Source organism: Varroa destructor, unplaced genomic scaffold (assembly GCF_002443255.2).
Source record: "Varroa destructor unplaced genomic scaffold, Vdes_3.0 BEIS01000007.1, whole genome shotgun sequence".
Classification (NCBI taxonomy): Eukaryota; Metazoa; Arthropoda; class Arachnida; order Mesostigmata; family Varroidae; genus Varroa; species Varroa destructor.
In genome coordinates this window covers 7,233,194-7,250,970 of record NW_019211460.1, presented here as the reverse complement: position 1 = coordinate 7,250,970, position 17,777 = coordinate 7,233,194, and the positions used below count along the sequence as shown (strand labels likewise).

The window sequence follows — 17,777 nt, the reverse complement described above, 5'->3', positions numbered from 1 at the left end:
AAAACCTGTCAAAATACAAGGTGCTTGTAGCCGCTTTTTTGCTTTCCTTTCTAAACTTCATCGGTTCTCACTAGGTCAGGATTAGAATATGCCTCAAGTCTGTCACTGCCGTGTGGAGCCAAGCTACACCTGCTGGACCCGTATATCACTTAATTGTTTGCATACAAGATGACTTCGACTAATTTCCTCGGCTCTCTTATTATATCAGGGACGCCCTTAAGAAATATGGAGAATAATACTAGGCTGAGGCTGTTTCCCTAAGTCAGATCGATTTTCTCTGGGAAGGACAGGAGTTCGGTTTCTCTGTTGTCAATAATTATTATGTTTTCCTGTAGAATAGAAGCTAGAGGGCTGCACACATTCATAAGCACATACACTTTGGCCACCGTGAACATAACGCTTGTCACTAAGCAACAAATCGAAGGGCGGTTTGAAATCGACAAACACCGCCTGTAACGGATTATGCAGGCATAGCCAAAGCTCTCCTGACGTCAGCCATTGAAATTTTGCAGGCCGTTTCGGTGAAGTGTTCGTTTCGAAACCCACGTTGGTTTGCTAAGATACTGTGTGCGATTTCTATGTAACTTTTCGGTCTTAGTCAACAACATTATAACAGCATATCCTTTGCCATTATGGCGGCGCGGTTGGAACGTTCTTTCCTTTAAAAAGCACGAACAGGATAGCAGTTCTATACTGGGCTGGAAGTATGTAGACATTAAATAGTCTAGCATGGCCCCAGAATGACGGTACATATGACCCTACCTGAGCCTTCAGTTTCCTTACTGCACGGGCTCCCGAGTTGCGAGAAGAAGTTGCGAGAGTTACCACATTATGAAAACTTCTTGAAGAATATCGCATTGTACTGATATACCTCTTCCCATGCTGCCGCGATAAAAGCACCACGAATGGTATCGAATCCCTTGACTCAAACATTTCCTAAAAGTGATTCATGTAGGACAAGAAATTCATCGGGCAAGCCGCCGAACTGCCATGGTGCGTTGGCCATTTGTATGGTTGACGTTCCGTATCGGCGATCAAACGAGTCTCTAGCTGTTCAGGGTAATATTGCCTTAATCATTATGCCCTTACTAAAATGTGATGCATACGTTCTCCGACAGATCCTTTTCGTTTGAAAGAAACGGAACCCAAAAAGACTGATCTCGGGCTGTACCTTACCATAAGCTAAACAACGGCCTATGCTTCCGGGGGAGTGACGGAAAGGCTGTACTGTAGACTGGAGAATTTCAACCACATGCTAAGGGATATTCAGTCTTCTAAGGGATATCTCCACCAACATGAAATTAACTCGAAATCAGCCAGCTAAATATAGGGTGCTTCAAGACAGTCACTGGCCACACAAGGCAATGGCGTTGTTCCCCACTAGGCATTACGTGAGGTCGTCTATCTTATAATTATGGAAAACGGAGGCGTCTTTACTAGGCCCCGTGAAGCTGTCTGGTCCGTTGTTCTTCATTGCAGGGCAGCGCACCGAATAGAAACGCGGTAGGTTGAAAGGGCTAGTTGCCCAAGTCTAGCGTGAAGATAACTATACTGTCCAAAACATCCGGAAAGAGGAGTACCAGAGTTGCAACCCCTCACAATCCCATTGTGTAATTCTTAGCGTTCCCTCAAGGTCCGGCCTCGCTGCAAGCTCCATAATCGACCTTGTGGGCGGCTGCGGTGAATCAGTGCGTCGCATGCAGAAACCAGTTCTTTAGTCGTCAATATTGCGAGAAATTGCTCCACGCCTTTACCATTGGGCCGAGCGGGATGGGTTGTAGTCCAGCTATTCGGCTTGGTGCTGCCTTTCCCAAGGGGGGGGGGTCCTTTAACGGGGCTCTTCAAGCCCTTTCGGCTTGTTGCCATCGATGGTCTTTGGACGAGCATTTTATGGCTCCCGCCCCTCATTTTTTTTATGTCTAACTAAGGCCTCATCCTCCTGACAATGTTGTGAGCAATTTTCTCCCTTGGTACTGTTCACTTTCGACGATCGGGCGCGTTGTTTTGAAAAGGGAGGAAACCAAAATTTCGCATTTTCTTGATTCGCTTTTTTCGAATTATTATTTGCTGCTTTGCATTTTCTGGCCGAGACGAACAGCGAAGACCCCATTAAGCTTTTAACCCGGGACGCAAGGTAATTAACGTCTCTGAAAAACTCTCCACTTTGTTGATACATTTTCGTTTTCAAATTCTATGTATTTATGGTAACTAACTCGTTAATACACAGCAACTGACCCATCGATGCTGTTAATATATTAATATATTTCTCTACTTCACTCACGACACTGTCGTTGTCCATTTTCGGCGCCTCACGAATAGTTATTGACGTTTTTTTTTTAGCAACAATGTCTCTCAACGCGGGGCCGAGGGCTGCAAGGTACTGTTGCCCATTACTAGTGCTGTTTCTTTGTGACGAGAGAGGAATAGAGCTGTCCGAAAATCTCATAGAGACATTGCTCATTTCACAGTCAGCATATACATATACAATATACAGCAAATACTTGTGACAGGGTTACGGGCTTTGTCGTATGTATATGCTTCAATGCTACATCGTTGATCTACCTCGATGTGAAATTTGGTCCCCTCTTGGATTGGCTGGTCATCCTTGAACCAAGCGTACGTAGCCTGAAAGTGTGATATGTTCAGAACAACAAGAATGACAATATGAGAAATTTACTGGTGTTTCACCTTCAATAGTCTTTCATTAGAAGGCACGGGTCATACAAATAATTAAAAGACAACAATTTAAAATTATTAATTAAAATATATGAAATGCAAGCATACAGCACACACGTATGTTGGATAATCGAACGTTTCCTTACATCTCCGTGGTCCTCGGTGCCAGTATAGTTACATTTAAGAATAAGCTTCTGAAGCTTCGGATTAACGAGTACCGCTAAGCCGAATTTGGTCTGCTCCTCGTTTGTCAGTATCTCCGATTCTGAAGGCATAAAATGAATAGGTTATCTGGTGATGCATACATTAACCATTTCGTCACAAAAAAGACATATAGCCTGTCATAATCAAGGGTAGAAACAAGCCGCAGACCAAAATGAATCGTATTTTTCCTAACTCAATTTACATAAACTGAATGTTCGAATCTTGTAGCATGTTTAGTCTAACTAGTAACTAAAGAAAGATAGCTTAATAATGATAATTAATTTATCTTCATAAATATAACAGTTAGAAAGAAACAAAACGAACACAACGTTTTATAATGACTGTACATTTGTAGAAATACTTTTCTGTTCCCGAGTTGTTGTACATCGTCGTGCTATTGGTATCTCACTTCAGTGTAAAGGTATTAATAACAATAATTTTCGTCCTCGTTGATGCCGAAATGAAGTAGAAACTATTATTTAATTGTTTTAGTGAAGACCAAATGTCTCAAGCCTTGTACAGTACTTAAAAAACCGATGTCGAAAAATCATATTGTTTCAGCAATCGTGAGCTTCGTTATTCTTTTTTCCTCCCCTGTTTCATGCAAGAACGCACCGGTCAACGAGAGTAAAAGCAGCAAACGGTAATGCCATTCAGAATTATTATTTACTATGTGGTAAGCAGATTTCAAAAATAAGTGCTAGAATTAGAAAAATTAATATAAATTACTAATTAGTATTGTCTGTGATATTTAACTAACAAAATTATGTTACATGGTATGGTTGGTTAACAAAAACGCAATGTGTTTTTGTATCAAAAATATTATGAATTTTTTGAACTGCCTAAGTAGTCAAAACCATCAGACATGTTATAATGGCAGCAAATAGCGTCAACAGTTCAAAACACCGGTAATTACCAGTACAGATAATATAGATAATCATTACGTATCTTACCCGCATTCATAGTAATCAGTCGTTCAAGCATACGAAAACATAAACACGTAAATCGATCTTACTCAATGACTGTTGTTGAAACGTATCCAACACCTATGTGACATATTAACACATCCTTCATCCTTGAAGAAAAGCTCTGCATTTTTCGAAGGTACTAGTTGAATATAACAAACTCTAATCCGTAATGCCAGGGTATTTGCAATTTATAAGCTTGCTCAAATTTATCAACTGTATTTCAACTCTTTGCAAACCAAAAGCAAATGGGCGAACACGCCCTGTTCAACTGAAATATAAATAAATTTAAAACTACAGTTGTGGTACTGAAATTTAACTGCTGGTGGCATTTATTATATTCGAACGTCTCCTAGAGAAAGTGTTCGCCTCTCCTCATTGTTAGTCAGTCATAACTATAGCTCTATAGGTTATGAATACAGGTTTGTTCTACGTATTTTTTTTTCGATATCACAATAGATTTTTTTAATCTTCAAATGTTCCTCTCTATTACAGCTTCGTTTTCATCGATGTATAGTAAACAAGAGAAATATGAGAAAATTAAAGAAAAAGATCACAGCTCTATCTATGGTTAACCATGACGCGCCAACTTCAAAACCTTAAGTCTACGTTTCATTACCACACTTAGCATATTAAACTGTGCCTGACGCTTTTGCGTTGTTATGCCATCAGTCGTCGGGTGCATGCTCAAGTGCCACTTTGAGCTGACCTCTGCTTTCCCTGTTCATTTGATGGTCGTACTATCCATTTATCCTCTAGTTAAGAAAAATGAGCCCAACTACCTGGTACATCTAACACAAACTTCTGCCGCTGTTGCTACGAGTCAGTGGCAATAGTGGGGGCGTGCGGCGACGCCACGCCGCCGCCATGAATGACGTATAAAGTACTATCTTATTCTTACTGGGCGACAATATTGTGTTCAACTAGAGCAAACGTACGAGATTCTTCCCAACTGCCTCTAGCATTGGCAGCTCGTAGGAGCAGTAAGACCTAGCCAACAAGTGCCTCGATTACGTAGAGAAACATATATCGTCAACAACAACAACACCGTCGTCTTGTCAATATACGACGACATGCCCCGATCGTTCCTCCTAGCTCCTGACTGAGCTCCTTTTCCGCGCATTTTATGGATGACTCGCGTACTTGTTAGCGCAGCGTATTATTGCATTTTTACGACTATCTTATTAAGTGGACTAGATCATTAGTAAATTATTTCTAGGTCGTTCGTAATATCCTTCCATACAGCTTCTGATGACAAAAATAACGGATGAAATACCTAGAGAATTAGGGAATGGAAAAGATTTGAGAAAGAAATTATACATTTAAAGCACGCAAAAATAATTTCATGTGCGTGTCTTCGCTTTTAGAAAGTTCTGCCCGGATTGCACAGATTCGGCATGCCCTAACCTATTTTAGCACGTTTATATAACACTCGATACACAACAAAAACGCGTTTTTGCCTACATTTATCAGCCAATAGCATTGGCTATTCATATCGCCACGTACATTTACTGCCAATGACATATTTATATGCTATAACATTATAGGTTTTCCCTTCATGCTGCATCACGGCAGGTAGCCAAAATGATATGAACTCCTCCGTCGTCGAAGTTCTGTATAGCCACACCATTTCAGCAGTCCTAGGTACGGTAATGATAATACTATAAGTAGAATTTATGTTATTATATCGTTTGGCAGCACTGAGCCGATATCAGCGCGTTCAATGTTAACCGGCCGACGTTTTCAAGTGTTTTCAAAATATCGGAAAACTCCAACCCATCTAGGCTGACATTGCATTGGCAAAGGTTGCTGAAATTTTTTGTTAGACCATTCTGAATGATCACCACGGCCAGCGACTATGGCCATAAGTGATAATTTCATCTTTTTATGAGGTGTATGAGAGAATCTAGCAAGGGCTTTTAGGTTTTCCTAAACAAAATCTATTTGGCCGATTTTCAAGTAGGTCCTATCTCAGCCCCTAAACGTTTTGTGTATACAGGAAATCCGAGCCCCAGTAATTTGTATGCCGCAGGAATAGTGATAATAATATTAGAGACCGACTTTTTATTCTGCGTAAAAAATATATATCAATGGCAAATAGCCTCGTTTCTGAGTGGCTAGATGTGTATTTTAGAATACAAAAAAACATAACATTTTATTCTATCTTTCTCGAAAATTTTCAGAAACATACTATTTCAGAAACTCGTATTGGAAAACGCCTTTTTATATAATAAAAAATTATAAATTCAACATAAGCGCGTAAACTATTTTTCCGTGGGCAAAAAATACAGTGACAATTCAATGGGTAAGGTCTGCAGCCCAACAAAAGCTTTCTCTGCTAACTGAAACCTAGTCTGTGGTAATCCAAAGTTTTTTTATTTATGAGTAAACGCAGGTAGCTGACCGAAAAGCAGCAAACATTGACTGTTTTGATTAAAGGAATAACATTATTTAAAGAGACTTGTCCTTGTCGAAACCAATTACTACGTCAGTATTAATCTACAAAACACAGTTAAAAAAAGCCGAAATTCAGCGGTTCTGGAAGAGACTAACTTTACATCAACGTTCTACACCTGCCGAAAGTTATATTAGGGAATGTCAAATATTTTAACTGATACAAGAAAACTTGTGGTAATTTGTTTGTTCTTGAAGATTAGGAAAGATCTTCCCGTTTTTACGTTGAGTACGTACTCAATGAAAAAATAAAAACAAACATTAAATAAAGTTCGCGAAACACACGGTTATACGGCTCCTTCTTGGCGGTCCGTTTGCAAGGATAGGTTACACTTACTGCTAGAACTTAAAATTTGACAACGATCTCGACCTAATACTACACATAACGTAATGACATTGAAGGGGCATCTATGATAAAGATCCTCTCACAAACTGGCTGGTGCGAGAGGATCTTTATTGACTAGCAACAAGTAAATGTAAATAGACAAGCCTACATCAGCAGTCGTGTGATCCTAGCGTGCATTCTCTGTCTTGACCCAATTAGTCGTTTGTCTAGCCAACGGTACCTAGTCGTCTTGGCGTCGGGCGTACACCGATGCCGTCAGCAATTTATGTAGCTCGTAGCCGTCTCGCAGTTTCAAGATTCTCCACAACAGAGTAACCAAATGGTAAAAAAATATCGAAACGCATAACAAGAGCCCCGCATATCTAATTGATCGATAGGTGCTTACATCGCGAGCAAGTCGACCTTACTATGAGCCAGCGGATGAGATGAGCATAAGAACACAGGCCGATGTTGTCGTTCTTGCGCTTTGTTACTGTGGAACGACTGGTAGATTTTCCGGCAGCAAAAGCGCAACTACGGCGTACTAGAATTTTTTTTTTATTATGGTTGGACATAAGCACGAGCGTCTAGCAGCTTCACCTTCAGCGCAATGACAGGTACGGCGAATGCTTCTAGCAGATGCGTCATCATCTACGTCGCAGTCGCGATACAATACGCAATACAGATGTAGTAGGAGAAAAATCGAGAGAAATCAATAAATTCGAAGATGGATGCGAAGTAGATTTATTAACTGCAGCGATTCATCCGCCATTAAGCCCATTCGGGACTTTGTTGCGCTTAAGTACATGCCTTTACCCCGCGCGCTCCCTTCTTGAACCTTACAGTTTTGCCAATTTCGCCATTCAAGTCAGTCCATCATGCTGGTGTCTTGCCTGGTAGTTCGATGGTTGCCTTATTCTCCAGTTGATCGCGGACACGCAATTGAAAATTGGTGATAGCCTCTCCTCCGCACGTGTAGTTTCCTGTATCCGAAGTTGTAACGTTCTCTATAAGCAGAGTCCACAGCTCGAGCTTCTGGCCTTGGCTGAACACAGCCTTCAGGCGCTCTGAAGGACCTCTCTGACTTCTCTGTTGCCGCTTAACTCTGTTATGTTGGTTTCCTGCATCATGCTGCTGCATTCTTCCTTTTTGATGTTGCCTAGCCATTGCTGAAGGACCTGTAAGTCCATTTTCTTTCTGAACGGCTTTTTGGTCTTGCTCGAGTTCTTCCTGATCACCTTCAACCTCTGCGGATGCATCCTTTGCACTGTCCTCGCTACTATCCTCGCCTTTTTCCTCTTTTGATTTCTCATTTTTGGATTTTCTATAATCGTCAGGATGCGCTTCTACCCCGACTACTTTCCCGACCTTAAATTGAATATTTTCCCCCAATGAAATCTTAACGGAGGCCTTTGACTTCAATTTTTCCTCCCTGCCTGCATTCTGTTTTGCTGCCAATTCACCCATTTCTTTTTCCTCCATTTCTGCCATTTTATCAATAAGCTCTTTCACTTCCTCTTGTCGAAGCCTAACACTCGTCATAGCTACACCCGACTGGCCTGATGGAAGGACGACATCATCTTTTTTCCAGGCGTTAACCAAACCGATCCAAGGAGTGACACAACGGATCACCACACTGTCTCCGGGCTGTACAGCCATCGCCGGTCTGATATGGTCTAGGAAGATGTTATCCTGCTCTCGAGCAACAGCGGCCCTCCTTTTTTGATTAAACTGACTATGCTGAGGTTTCTCCGCTGCGTTCGTGTGATGTATATTAACACTTAATGTATGTCCGTGGCCAGTATATTCAATAGGATAGCTATTCGAATTGGTAGAGGAAAAACTTTGCTCATGAACCCGATGCTTATGAGCTTTGGTTTCATGGTGTCTCACTAGGAAACCGCCATTATACAGACGTTGCAAATGCTCACCCGAGATGCCGACAGCAAGCCCTGCAACAAAAAAAAAAATGTTATTTAGAAAATCTAATCCTCTGACTTCATTCCAAATATTCTATTTGCATGCAGTTAAAGCGTGTCGTTCTTATATGCCGCATTATGCGACAAAATTAAAATTAACATACAGAAATCAGAAACACGATATGCATGCACAACTGATGTCTTTACAGGCGAAATAGGACTACTACATAACCCTACCTTTGTTCATGTGTCTGCGCTTATATATATGTATGTACACTTAGAAGGCCTTTAGTTTTTTTGCCTTTTAGCTAAACATGTAAGCATAAGTACCTTTTCAATCAAAAAGCGCAGTGAACCTTCTGTTGTACAAAATACACGCTGTGAAGCGAGCGAGATACAAATACAAGCTACCATACACAAGCACGTTCAACGAACATATAAAGAAAATAGCTATCTTCATACAAATATGTATATGATTCGGTGTGCGTTCACACTTCTATAGACGTTCGTAAAAATTGTTCATTCGATAAAAGTTATCTGCTCAAGGACCGCTCAAAATCCATTAACAGTAGACGTATTATTCTGTTTCGACTTTACTAGTTTGGCCCTGCGGTCTTTCATATTAATCTTACAGATAAAAAGTATTCTCAGTCAGAAGAGAAGATGTAGCGGCGAAGCCTGATTCGCGTTTCAGAAACCGAAATCGCCGTTCAACTTCGACGATACCTCAACGTGACATTACAAAGAGGTGGACTGGCCGACTTATCAAGATTATATAACTCGATAACGATAGCAATTATGAATCATGGAAGACACCATACTTCCTTGGCAAGGTCGTTAAGAACATCTCAATTAAAACACTGAATTTCCACGATAACAGGTACAACGCAAGTTTCCTTATGCTCGCATATTACGATGTTTAAAACATATGCTTTAATGTATATCTACACTTTCTACTAATGGCAGGGCCGTACACCAGAAAGTAACCGTAGCAGAAACAGACGTTCTTCAAAATTGAATAAAAAACACTGATCTAAAACGTTGATTTTATATAAAACTCTATACTTTCAAACATGCCGGATTTACGACCACAGAGAGGACGTTGTGAGCACTATGTCCGCACGCCTCGTTCAAGTAGTATCATTATGATATAATTTATCATCATTATATTCCTATAGATTTGGTTGATCATTATCCAGTTTGGGCAGATTATATCTCTGTATGGCAATCTCTGTATGTTCAGTATTGTCAAGTAGACGGAGGACAAATATATACACGGATACCATCCGCCCTGGGAGAATAAAAAAGACCGACACATACATCTCACTTACGTATATATACACCTAGCTATAGTTAGGCATACGTGCAAATCTGAAAGATATACATGCAAACGCATCGAGAACAATTTGAACTGTCGCTGAAATATAAATGGTTGAAAGTAATCTGGGTGGATCGTTTTTCTATTGATTTTCCAGTCACGTCAACAACAGCAGATACAGGGATTCCAATCGATTCGGCTGTCATTTAATGGCACCTTTCCGTGAATCCGTTATTTTCCGTGATCCGTATTGCGGTTGTGGTGGCGATTCGAGACGGATGAAGGAGTGGTTTGAAGCGACCCGTAAAATAAATTTATGCCTGTATGAATATCTGTGTATAGATTTCATTGCATGCTCGATGTTTTGATCATATTGCGGTGTGAAATTATACCAATAGAATAAATGAGGCAATACCGATACATTTCGTGTGAGTCACCCCAGTTTAGCTAGCAAAAACAGGTGTATGGGGAGTATTCTCTCAGAATTGGGACCAAATAGAGGTGATTTTTATATGTGCCACCCTCGTGGACGTCCTATCAATAAAATTGACATTCAGTTTGAGATTTTTAGTTTAAGGTCTGATCAACTTACAAGCAGTTTTCAAAATTTCCTTATCTAAATTTACGAAAAACCTGAATAGTAATTATGAGCGATACAATATTGATATGGCTAGATCCGCTAAAATTTCGATCTTTACTCACACTAAACGTAATATATTTCATTTTAGGCTACTGAGTTATTTGAAAGTCCTGCCTTTGCTTTCAAATGATCGGAAATCGTATTCTAAGCCTGATGGTGTGTGTACGACGGTTTTCTCTACCGCAGAAGACGAATGGTGTTGATCCGCGTTTTTGCTGCACTTTATACTGCACACAAATAGACTTCTTTTATAATGGTACATCGTCTGCACAAAAAGCGCGACGGCATAAAGCGACTCTCAGTAGGCGATATTTTCTAGCTGACACATAAGTTTAACACCGATCTTTCACAGGGACTTTCCAGTTCCAATTAAAACTGAAACACCCTCAATGTAGTGTAGAGACCTGTCTTCAATTGGCTATTGCAAATCAACGGTAAGACTTTCTCGTCAAAGGAAAGCTGAAGATCGCCGGATCATTGCTACTTTGAAAGGTATATCGGTGAGAAAGTTGCCTGCTGCTTGCCTCTTCAGCAACTCTGTTTCTTACGATAGAAGAAGTGGGCCTAAGGTCCTCGTGAAACAAGCGACATATGCGCTTTCGAAAAATCACCTTTGAATTGCGAATCGATATAGTAGGATGTCTAATTGTAAAAATTTTCTATAAGTTTTTGACTAATTTGAATCCTGTCTCGAGTGATTGCTTAGTATCAACGTATGGAGGTGTACTTTGAACTTTTTGAAAGCGTCATTGGATATTAGACATAAGGTGAATCATAAATTTCAACACACGAAGAACGCTTGCAACCCCTATGGGTGTTGGTCCAGTGCAGACACAGTGCATAATGGCTAATTTTCTTTTATGTTCCAAAGACAAGTCTGCTATTTACACCGTAAAACACGTGTGGTATTGTGCTAGAAAAGACTGACTTCCTTCTACTACAATGGATAGCAAATGAACACAAGCCCGCTACGACAAACAACTCCAATTAAAACTTGTCCAAATTCTGACTGAGCATCCTGTAAAAGAAATAGATTATTTATGCGCACTCAGTGATCTCCATACATACAGAAATACTTCTAAGACAACAGTACAGAAATATTCAATTAAGGAAAAAACGAACTTATTTGCAATTAACAGCGCCTTTAATAAAGATAAACCTAGTTTGGAATCAGCGGACACTCTAAGAGGATAGACCCGCTTTCTAAATTCAAGCGGCATCAAACGTAGAAGGGCACCGTTACAGATCAAATGACTGAAAGACATCTTGTCGTTCAATCTAGCATATTACGCACGTGATTTCAGCATTTCTAAAATACGTGTGAATGACAGGAAAGACCATATCTATCCACTGTCAACAACTTACGTATCTTCATATTCCGGCTGTGGCCCAAGAAGGCACAGTGTGACGCAGTGTTTTACATTATCGCCCTGTATAATCTACAGGGTGAAGATTGTATGTCATCTAAATTCGCTGCGTAGGATAGCATTAACTTGAAAATGCATTAATCTATATAAAAATAAGAAGTGGTAATTCGTTATCACAATGTTTGACGAACTGCCGTTGAATTGGGTTGGAACTAAGATACGGCAAAAACCTACGGAAAGCTAAAATACCAGCGATGCGACATCCAATAAAATGGGCATCAATCTAATATCTCTATTTCTCATGGTCCTCGAAGCTAGCTAACTAAATAATTCTACGATATTAAGTACAGTTTCGATCCGGCCTATTCCCGTGTGTTTACTCAACGGCAGGCTTTAGACAGGCTCGGCATAACGACGGCGTACATATCAGACAATACTGCATCGATAGATTTCAGGGAACCATGTAGGCAAGAGAAAAAAAAAACAGCTATTTAACCGGTAGTAAATGGAAACAATTAGGTGCTACTGCCTTGTTTGTCGTATCCTTTTGCAGGGGCTAGAGAAAGAAAAGCTGAAAAGGCCATTTACAATACAGCCTCTCGCCGTTGCCTTAGGCAGGTGAGTTATAAAGCATTCTATAGATTCTTCGATAATCTAAACAGGTCCACTTGTCCATTTTACTACTGGCTGATGGCCACGCTCATTATAGCCCCATGATACAGCTATGTAAGACTCATGTTCTTAGGAGCAAATACTTCTTAGGAGACGGCTCTGTTCATGTGTGGTCGAAAGGCGCATACATACATAACACCATATATCTACTCAAATGACACGATGTCTAGATCGAAACCGCCCTTAACTAGGATCAGCCTTGTTGTATCGCAATAGCCTTATTACTCACTCTATCAGTTCAATGCTGTTTAAGAATGTAACGACAGCCAGCACTGCGTCAGACATGAAATGTAAACTAATTCTACAGGAAGTATACATGTGTTACTAATTACTATCGTTGTTGTTGTTATAATAATAATCATTCATAGTTACGTATTGATGATAGTACGCAGAACTCGAAATAGACTAACTAAATAACTATTTAGTTTGGTTATGAAGCATTCGTAGACAATCGTGTTTATCTTCCTACCGGACCTCCTTGTGCTCGACGGAGGCTTCTGGCCTAAGCTTTCCTACATTCTGTCTAGGTGTTCTGGGCGAGCCACATCACGTCTGTGCGACATTACATAAGATGTTTGATACGAGCAAAGACCTGCATGAATCAGACTATACGTGCATCCACTCACCTAGAAGAATGACGGCGATACTGTGGAACGGTGCTAAACGACGCATTGTGATCTCCTGCCTGATCCCTTAGAAGATTTACTTGAGAGGACACTCTAGTTATTCGGTGCGCTACTGCTGACCGCGCCTGCGAACCCCCGCAGCTGAACGCAACACGCTTAACTTGGCTCACGTTCGCCTCTTGAAGCACTCTTACATACGCATACACAGTCACAGCTTCACACAAGGCTTCGTTAAACGACCAATTCACTCGTCGTTACGAATCGCTACTTGCTTACCAGTAGCAGCACCAGCACTAAACTCCGCTGTCTACCACAGCAGTCACTGTTATGCAGGCAGCAATTCGGTGTAGCGATGGGTACACTCGCTAAACGGCCGGCCTGCCGCCCGCCTGCCCGCCTTTTGACGGAACGGCGTTGAACAGCTGCTGTCGATGAACGCGAGATGTCGCTGCTGCTGCTGCTGCTGTTGTTGTTGCTTTTGCTATAGAGCTGTCACCGAAATGGCACACACCCCACTTGCAATGCTGGCAGCGTTCGTCAGAGCCTTAACGACCGTCTTTCAAAAGACGAGTGCCACCAGCATCAACTGCTGCTGCAGTTGTTAGCGAGTCAGCCGTAACAGCGCAGAACAGCACCTAGTGATAGTCGTCAAGTGGCGCTGCAATCTCCGGGCACCCAAGATACTCTCGCAACTCAGCGGCTGCGGCAACAACAGCACGACCGGGCGAATGCAGCCACCAACAGCACCGAATTAACAGCAGCAGCAATACCAGCCGCAGCAAGTTACCAACAGACGGCCCTTGGCGCTGTGTCTTTCATATTCAACCAACAAAGCACGCTTACCCAGCAGCCGCTACCACCAAAGCAGTTCTTGGCGCACAGCCTCCGTTCGTCGTCTTCTTTCGGCACTTAGGGCAATAATGGCTACACACAGGTAGCGCTAGCAGATATTTTAAGGTGACGCCGAGTCTAATCTCGTGCAACCCATTGAGCTAGCAGTAGCTGTTGCCCACTGAACGCTAATGCTGGCGGTGGTGCTAGCGGCAATGGCTGTACCACCTTGCGCAGCTGCGCAGAACAGTAGCCCACTGCTGCTGCTGCTGCTGCTGTTGCTACACCCGGCTAAGCGATAGCGGAAAAGAACAGAGGGCCAGGCTAGGAGCAGGCTGCTGCGAGAGGCGTGCGTTTGCACCAGACGAAAGAGAGAGAATTCAGAGGGCGAGGGGGTTATAGCTCGCGATTTAGGCGCGCGAAACTCTTGAATCCCGTACGCGCGGAGGACATGCTCGTAAGAAAAACGTCAACATATATTATCAGCAATCTCATACACAGACGACATGATTAATGCGCGTACATATAAAGGCGCTTTTATTTTTAGACTCTAAAATTTTTAAAACAAACAAAAAACACCGTAAGTATGAACTTACGGAAGTTAAATTGGATTAGCTTACACCCGTGGAAGACGATTCGATCTCGTGCCGTGTTGAACCTACGTATTTATTTGTATTTAATGAATAGGTTTTGTAGCAGATTCTGTTTCCAAGCGATCAGGCCCGATCATTGCGTTCGCTAGAGTGATCATGTACTTTTTGCGATGATACAATGGTAACAGGTTTGCTTGCCAAGCTTGAAAACGCATAGTGACTTGGGTTCGAATCCAGTTCTTTTGAGCGCTTAGCCATGATTACTTGAAAGCTTCCGCTTGCTTTATGATATAGGGCGACAGATTTTTGCTGTAAACTAGTAGTTTAATGTCTGGCAGAATTAAATAGCTAATGCATACCGAAGTCTTCTCCAATTGATCTCATAACGCATTCACTTTAAAACACTTGGAGTTTTAAAATATCGTATTGCCGCTACGCACTGCTCTAGACGGCTGGTCCTTTAACAAAAAACAAAATCCGTTTACGCACGGCTTCTGACTTAGACCACTTATTATCACTTTTACGTTTAATTCGCAAATAGTTTATTACCCTACGCTCACGGCACACTACGCGTATATCAACCTGACTGCTAGTGTGCTACCAATAGTGGTAACAAAATTAATTTTAAAAGTAAATAAACATTTTGAGTTACAAGCACAATAATAAGCATAATGTCCAACAAAAAACAAAACACAACACAGTTTTTCAAGTCAAACGAGCGGAAGTCGTCGCGTTCACAAATTTAGTATATATTCATTCATTCATTCGCATTCAACGTCTGTGACAGACACTACAAAGTGATTTAGAATAGGGTTCCCGCATAGTCGGCTTAGTTGTTTACTTATAATATGTTACTAATGAATAAACATAAAATTAACTAATATGACACAAAGTTTACTTTATTACTTAGGGAACCTTCGAGCCTGCAAATCATTTGGGACCTCGGAGCGTCAAGCTGCATATGGCTCCTATGGGAATATCAAACGGGCATCGTAATACGATGTGAAGCAAGGTTGTAAAACTAGCGATCGCTTAAGCTACTGAAGACAGGGATCGCGTTGCCGCTTACTTTGCTCCATGATATTGTGGTTAGGAGCAATCTAATAGTAGATTTGTTCCACTGGAAGTAGAATTCAATTTGTAAATACTAGTGCTTTGGTTCGGGATTTCTCTAGCTTGGCAAGCCAAAATCTTGCGCAGTTAGCGGTAACGGGTTGGGCAAGCTGATGACAACGGGATTCAATGGTAAAACGTCTACGATCAAAAGCGAAAAAATGCTATGCACTAAATATAAGTCTTCAAACAATTAAGGTTTAAACAATAGAAACGGTTGGAGTAAGCATACTTGATAAACTGTGACAATCTCAAGAATGAAACAAGTTAATAATATATTTGAACTACGATCACGTTCAGAATAGACTGTGCTCAGAATGGGTCCTAAAGTATGCTAATTTACCCTACCTGTTTGTCCTAGAAATTTATGAAGATTTTGACAAAAAAAACCGATAGCTGTGCGACGAGCTATAAAAAGAAATACAAAAAGAGTAGACAGGGAATGCTAAGTAAATGTAGTAAATATCGGAAACGTTCTATGTCAATTCAAGCTTCCGCCACTCAGCATAACTCACGCATGTACTCTGTAATGATCTTGCCGAGGCGTGGAGAGTACACTAGGTTACATAGTCTAGTCTCATTACCGTGGTATCATACTCTTAAATCATTTGTTCTGAATACTTACTTTGTGCCCGCATCGATATAATCTGCTCGGTGTGTATACCACACATGAGGTGTGAACCGCGACAAGTATACTCATTGGTGTCGGTGGGATCTACGTTCTGCGCAAAGGAAAATAGAAATTGCCAAGTTTATTTAAGTCTTTCTGATTAATGACCGATTTTTTTAACTAAGCGCGAAAGCCTTTCGATTTTGCAAACGTAGCGGAGTGAGTATTGAATCCTAGTTTGATAATGGATTTATGATTACTTGTGGCGCTGAAGGTAGAACTTCCACAATAGAAGCGCAATGACAACCAAAATAATGTGCTAGTGATGCAATTTAGCAAGAATATTGTTAAATACTACCTTTGCTAATAACAAAAAGCTATAAAGCTCTTATTGTTCTCCGATATATTAAACTGAGGACCAAAACGAGGCGAACCGAAATTATGGCCAAATGTTTCAAACTTTGAGAGGCGTGGAAAGCACTTAGTTCAAACCAACTCAACCAAAGTTAAGGTAATATCAAATATTTTTTAGTTATAATATGTCGTCCTAAATTTCTTTCCGTCATCATAACCTATTGACATTGTTTGCTCGGTAAATAAATTCTCAATACAAGAGCCTGTCTTTGAATGAAAAGCTTCTAATTTCTTCTCGTGTGTGTGTATGCGTAAACTGTTCAAACGATGCGCTGTCCTTACTTGTACGATAAGACGCGAATTAGCTACCCCTGTCTTCGGGTTTGTAGATATATGCACGCGGTGTTGTGCACGCTTCTTCAATTCGGCGTGGTCAAAACCTGAATTGTGCGCCATAGAGCACAGGTAGTGCGGATAAATTTGTATAAGAAAGCAATTTAGGTAGTAGTAGTAATAATAACGATAACAAAAATCTTATGTGTGAAATACAATATATCAATGAAGGTTTGTAGGCCAATGAAAGAATCTGCCTTTTGGTCATCCACTGTAAATCTCAAGAAAAACAGGCTACCGTTACCCAGATGTCGAAGACAGGCTTTAAACCAACCGTTGTCCTAGTGCACACTTGAACAGTGTCGACATACTCAGCTGTTAGACATTTATATTCCTTTCTTTAAATAGCAAATAAACATTCAACATGCAGAAATGGGACTTAGGTAACTCACCGATGAACCATTCAATATGAGGTTGAGGGTCTGCAATGAAATCACAATCAAGCGCCACTGACGCACCAATTCGACCCACTGTGTTCCAATGAGAACTCTGTTTTGATGTAATAGGCGCTGTAGATTAAAGAAAATGTACACAACAGAAAGAGGTCACGTGTCACGTCTGCCTGGTATTCTAGATCGTTCATTTGTCATTCGCGAGGGCCGAAAAATTCCAAGCAAGTACAATAATATCCTTGTACTATCTAGTAGCACGTGTTTCCTATTATACATGATCAAATTTAAATAACCTTTGTATTCAATCTAACATTTTCCCGTAAAA

At 40.9% G+C, this 17,777-nt stretch overlaps 1 protein-coding gene across 3 annotated transcripts in view; it reads right to left on the bottom strand.

The window, feature by feature from the left end:
- The window catches only part of LOC111254962 (basigin-like), a 28,285-nt gene that overhangs the window by 5,576 nt on the left and 4,932 nt on the right, over positions 1-17,777 (bottom strand). For 2 of the 3 annotated variants that reach the window (XM_022816471.2, XM_022816473.2), the window contains 5 exons: positions 17,453-17,569; positions 17,010-17,107; positions 16,329-16,425; positions 2,823-2,941; positions 2,563-2,625 (listed from right to left, as the gene is read on the bottom strand). In XM_022816471.2, the coding sequence (XP_022672206.1) occupies positions 2,563-2,625; positions 2,823-2,941; positions 16,329-16,425; positions 17,010-17,107; positions 17,453-17,569 (494 nt within the window). Of the gene's footprint in view, positions 1-2,562; positions 2,626-2,822; positions 2,942-7,517; positions 8,537-16,328; positions 16,426-17,009; positions 17,108-17,452; positions 17,570-17,777 lie in introns of those variants that run through there. The other variant, XM_022816472.2, reaches the window with a different exon arrangement.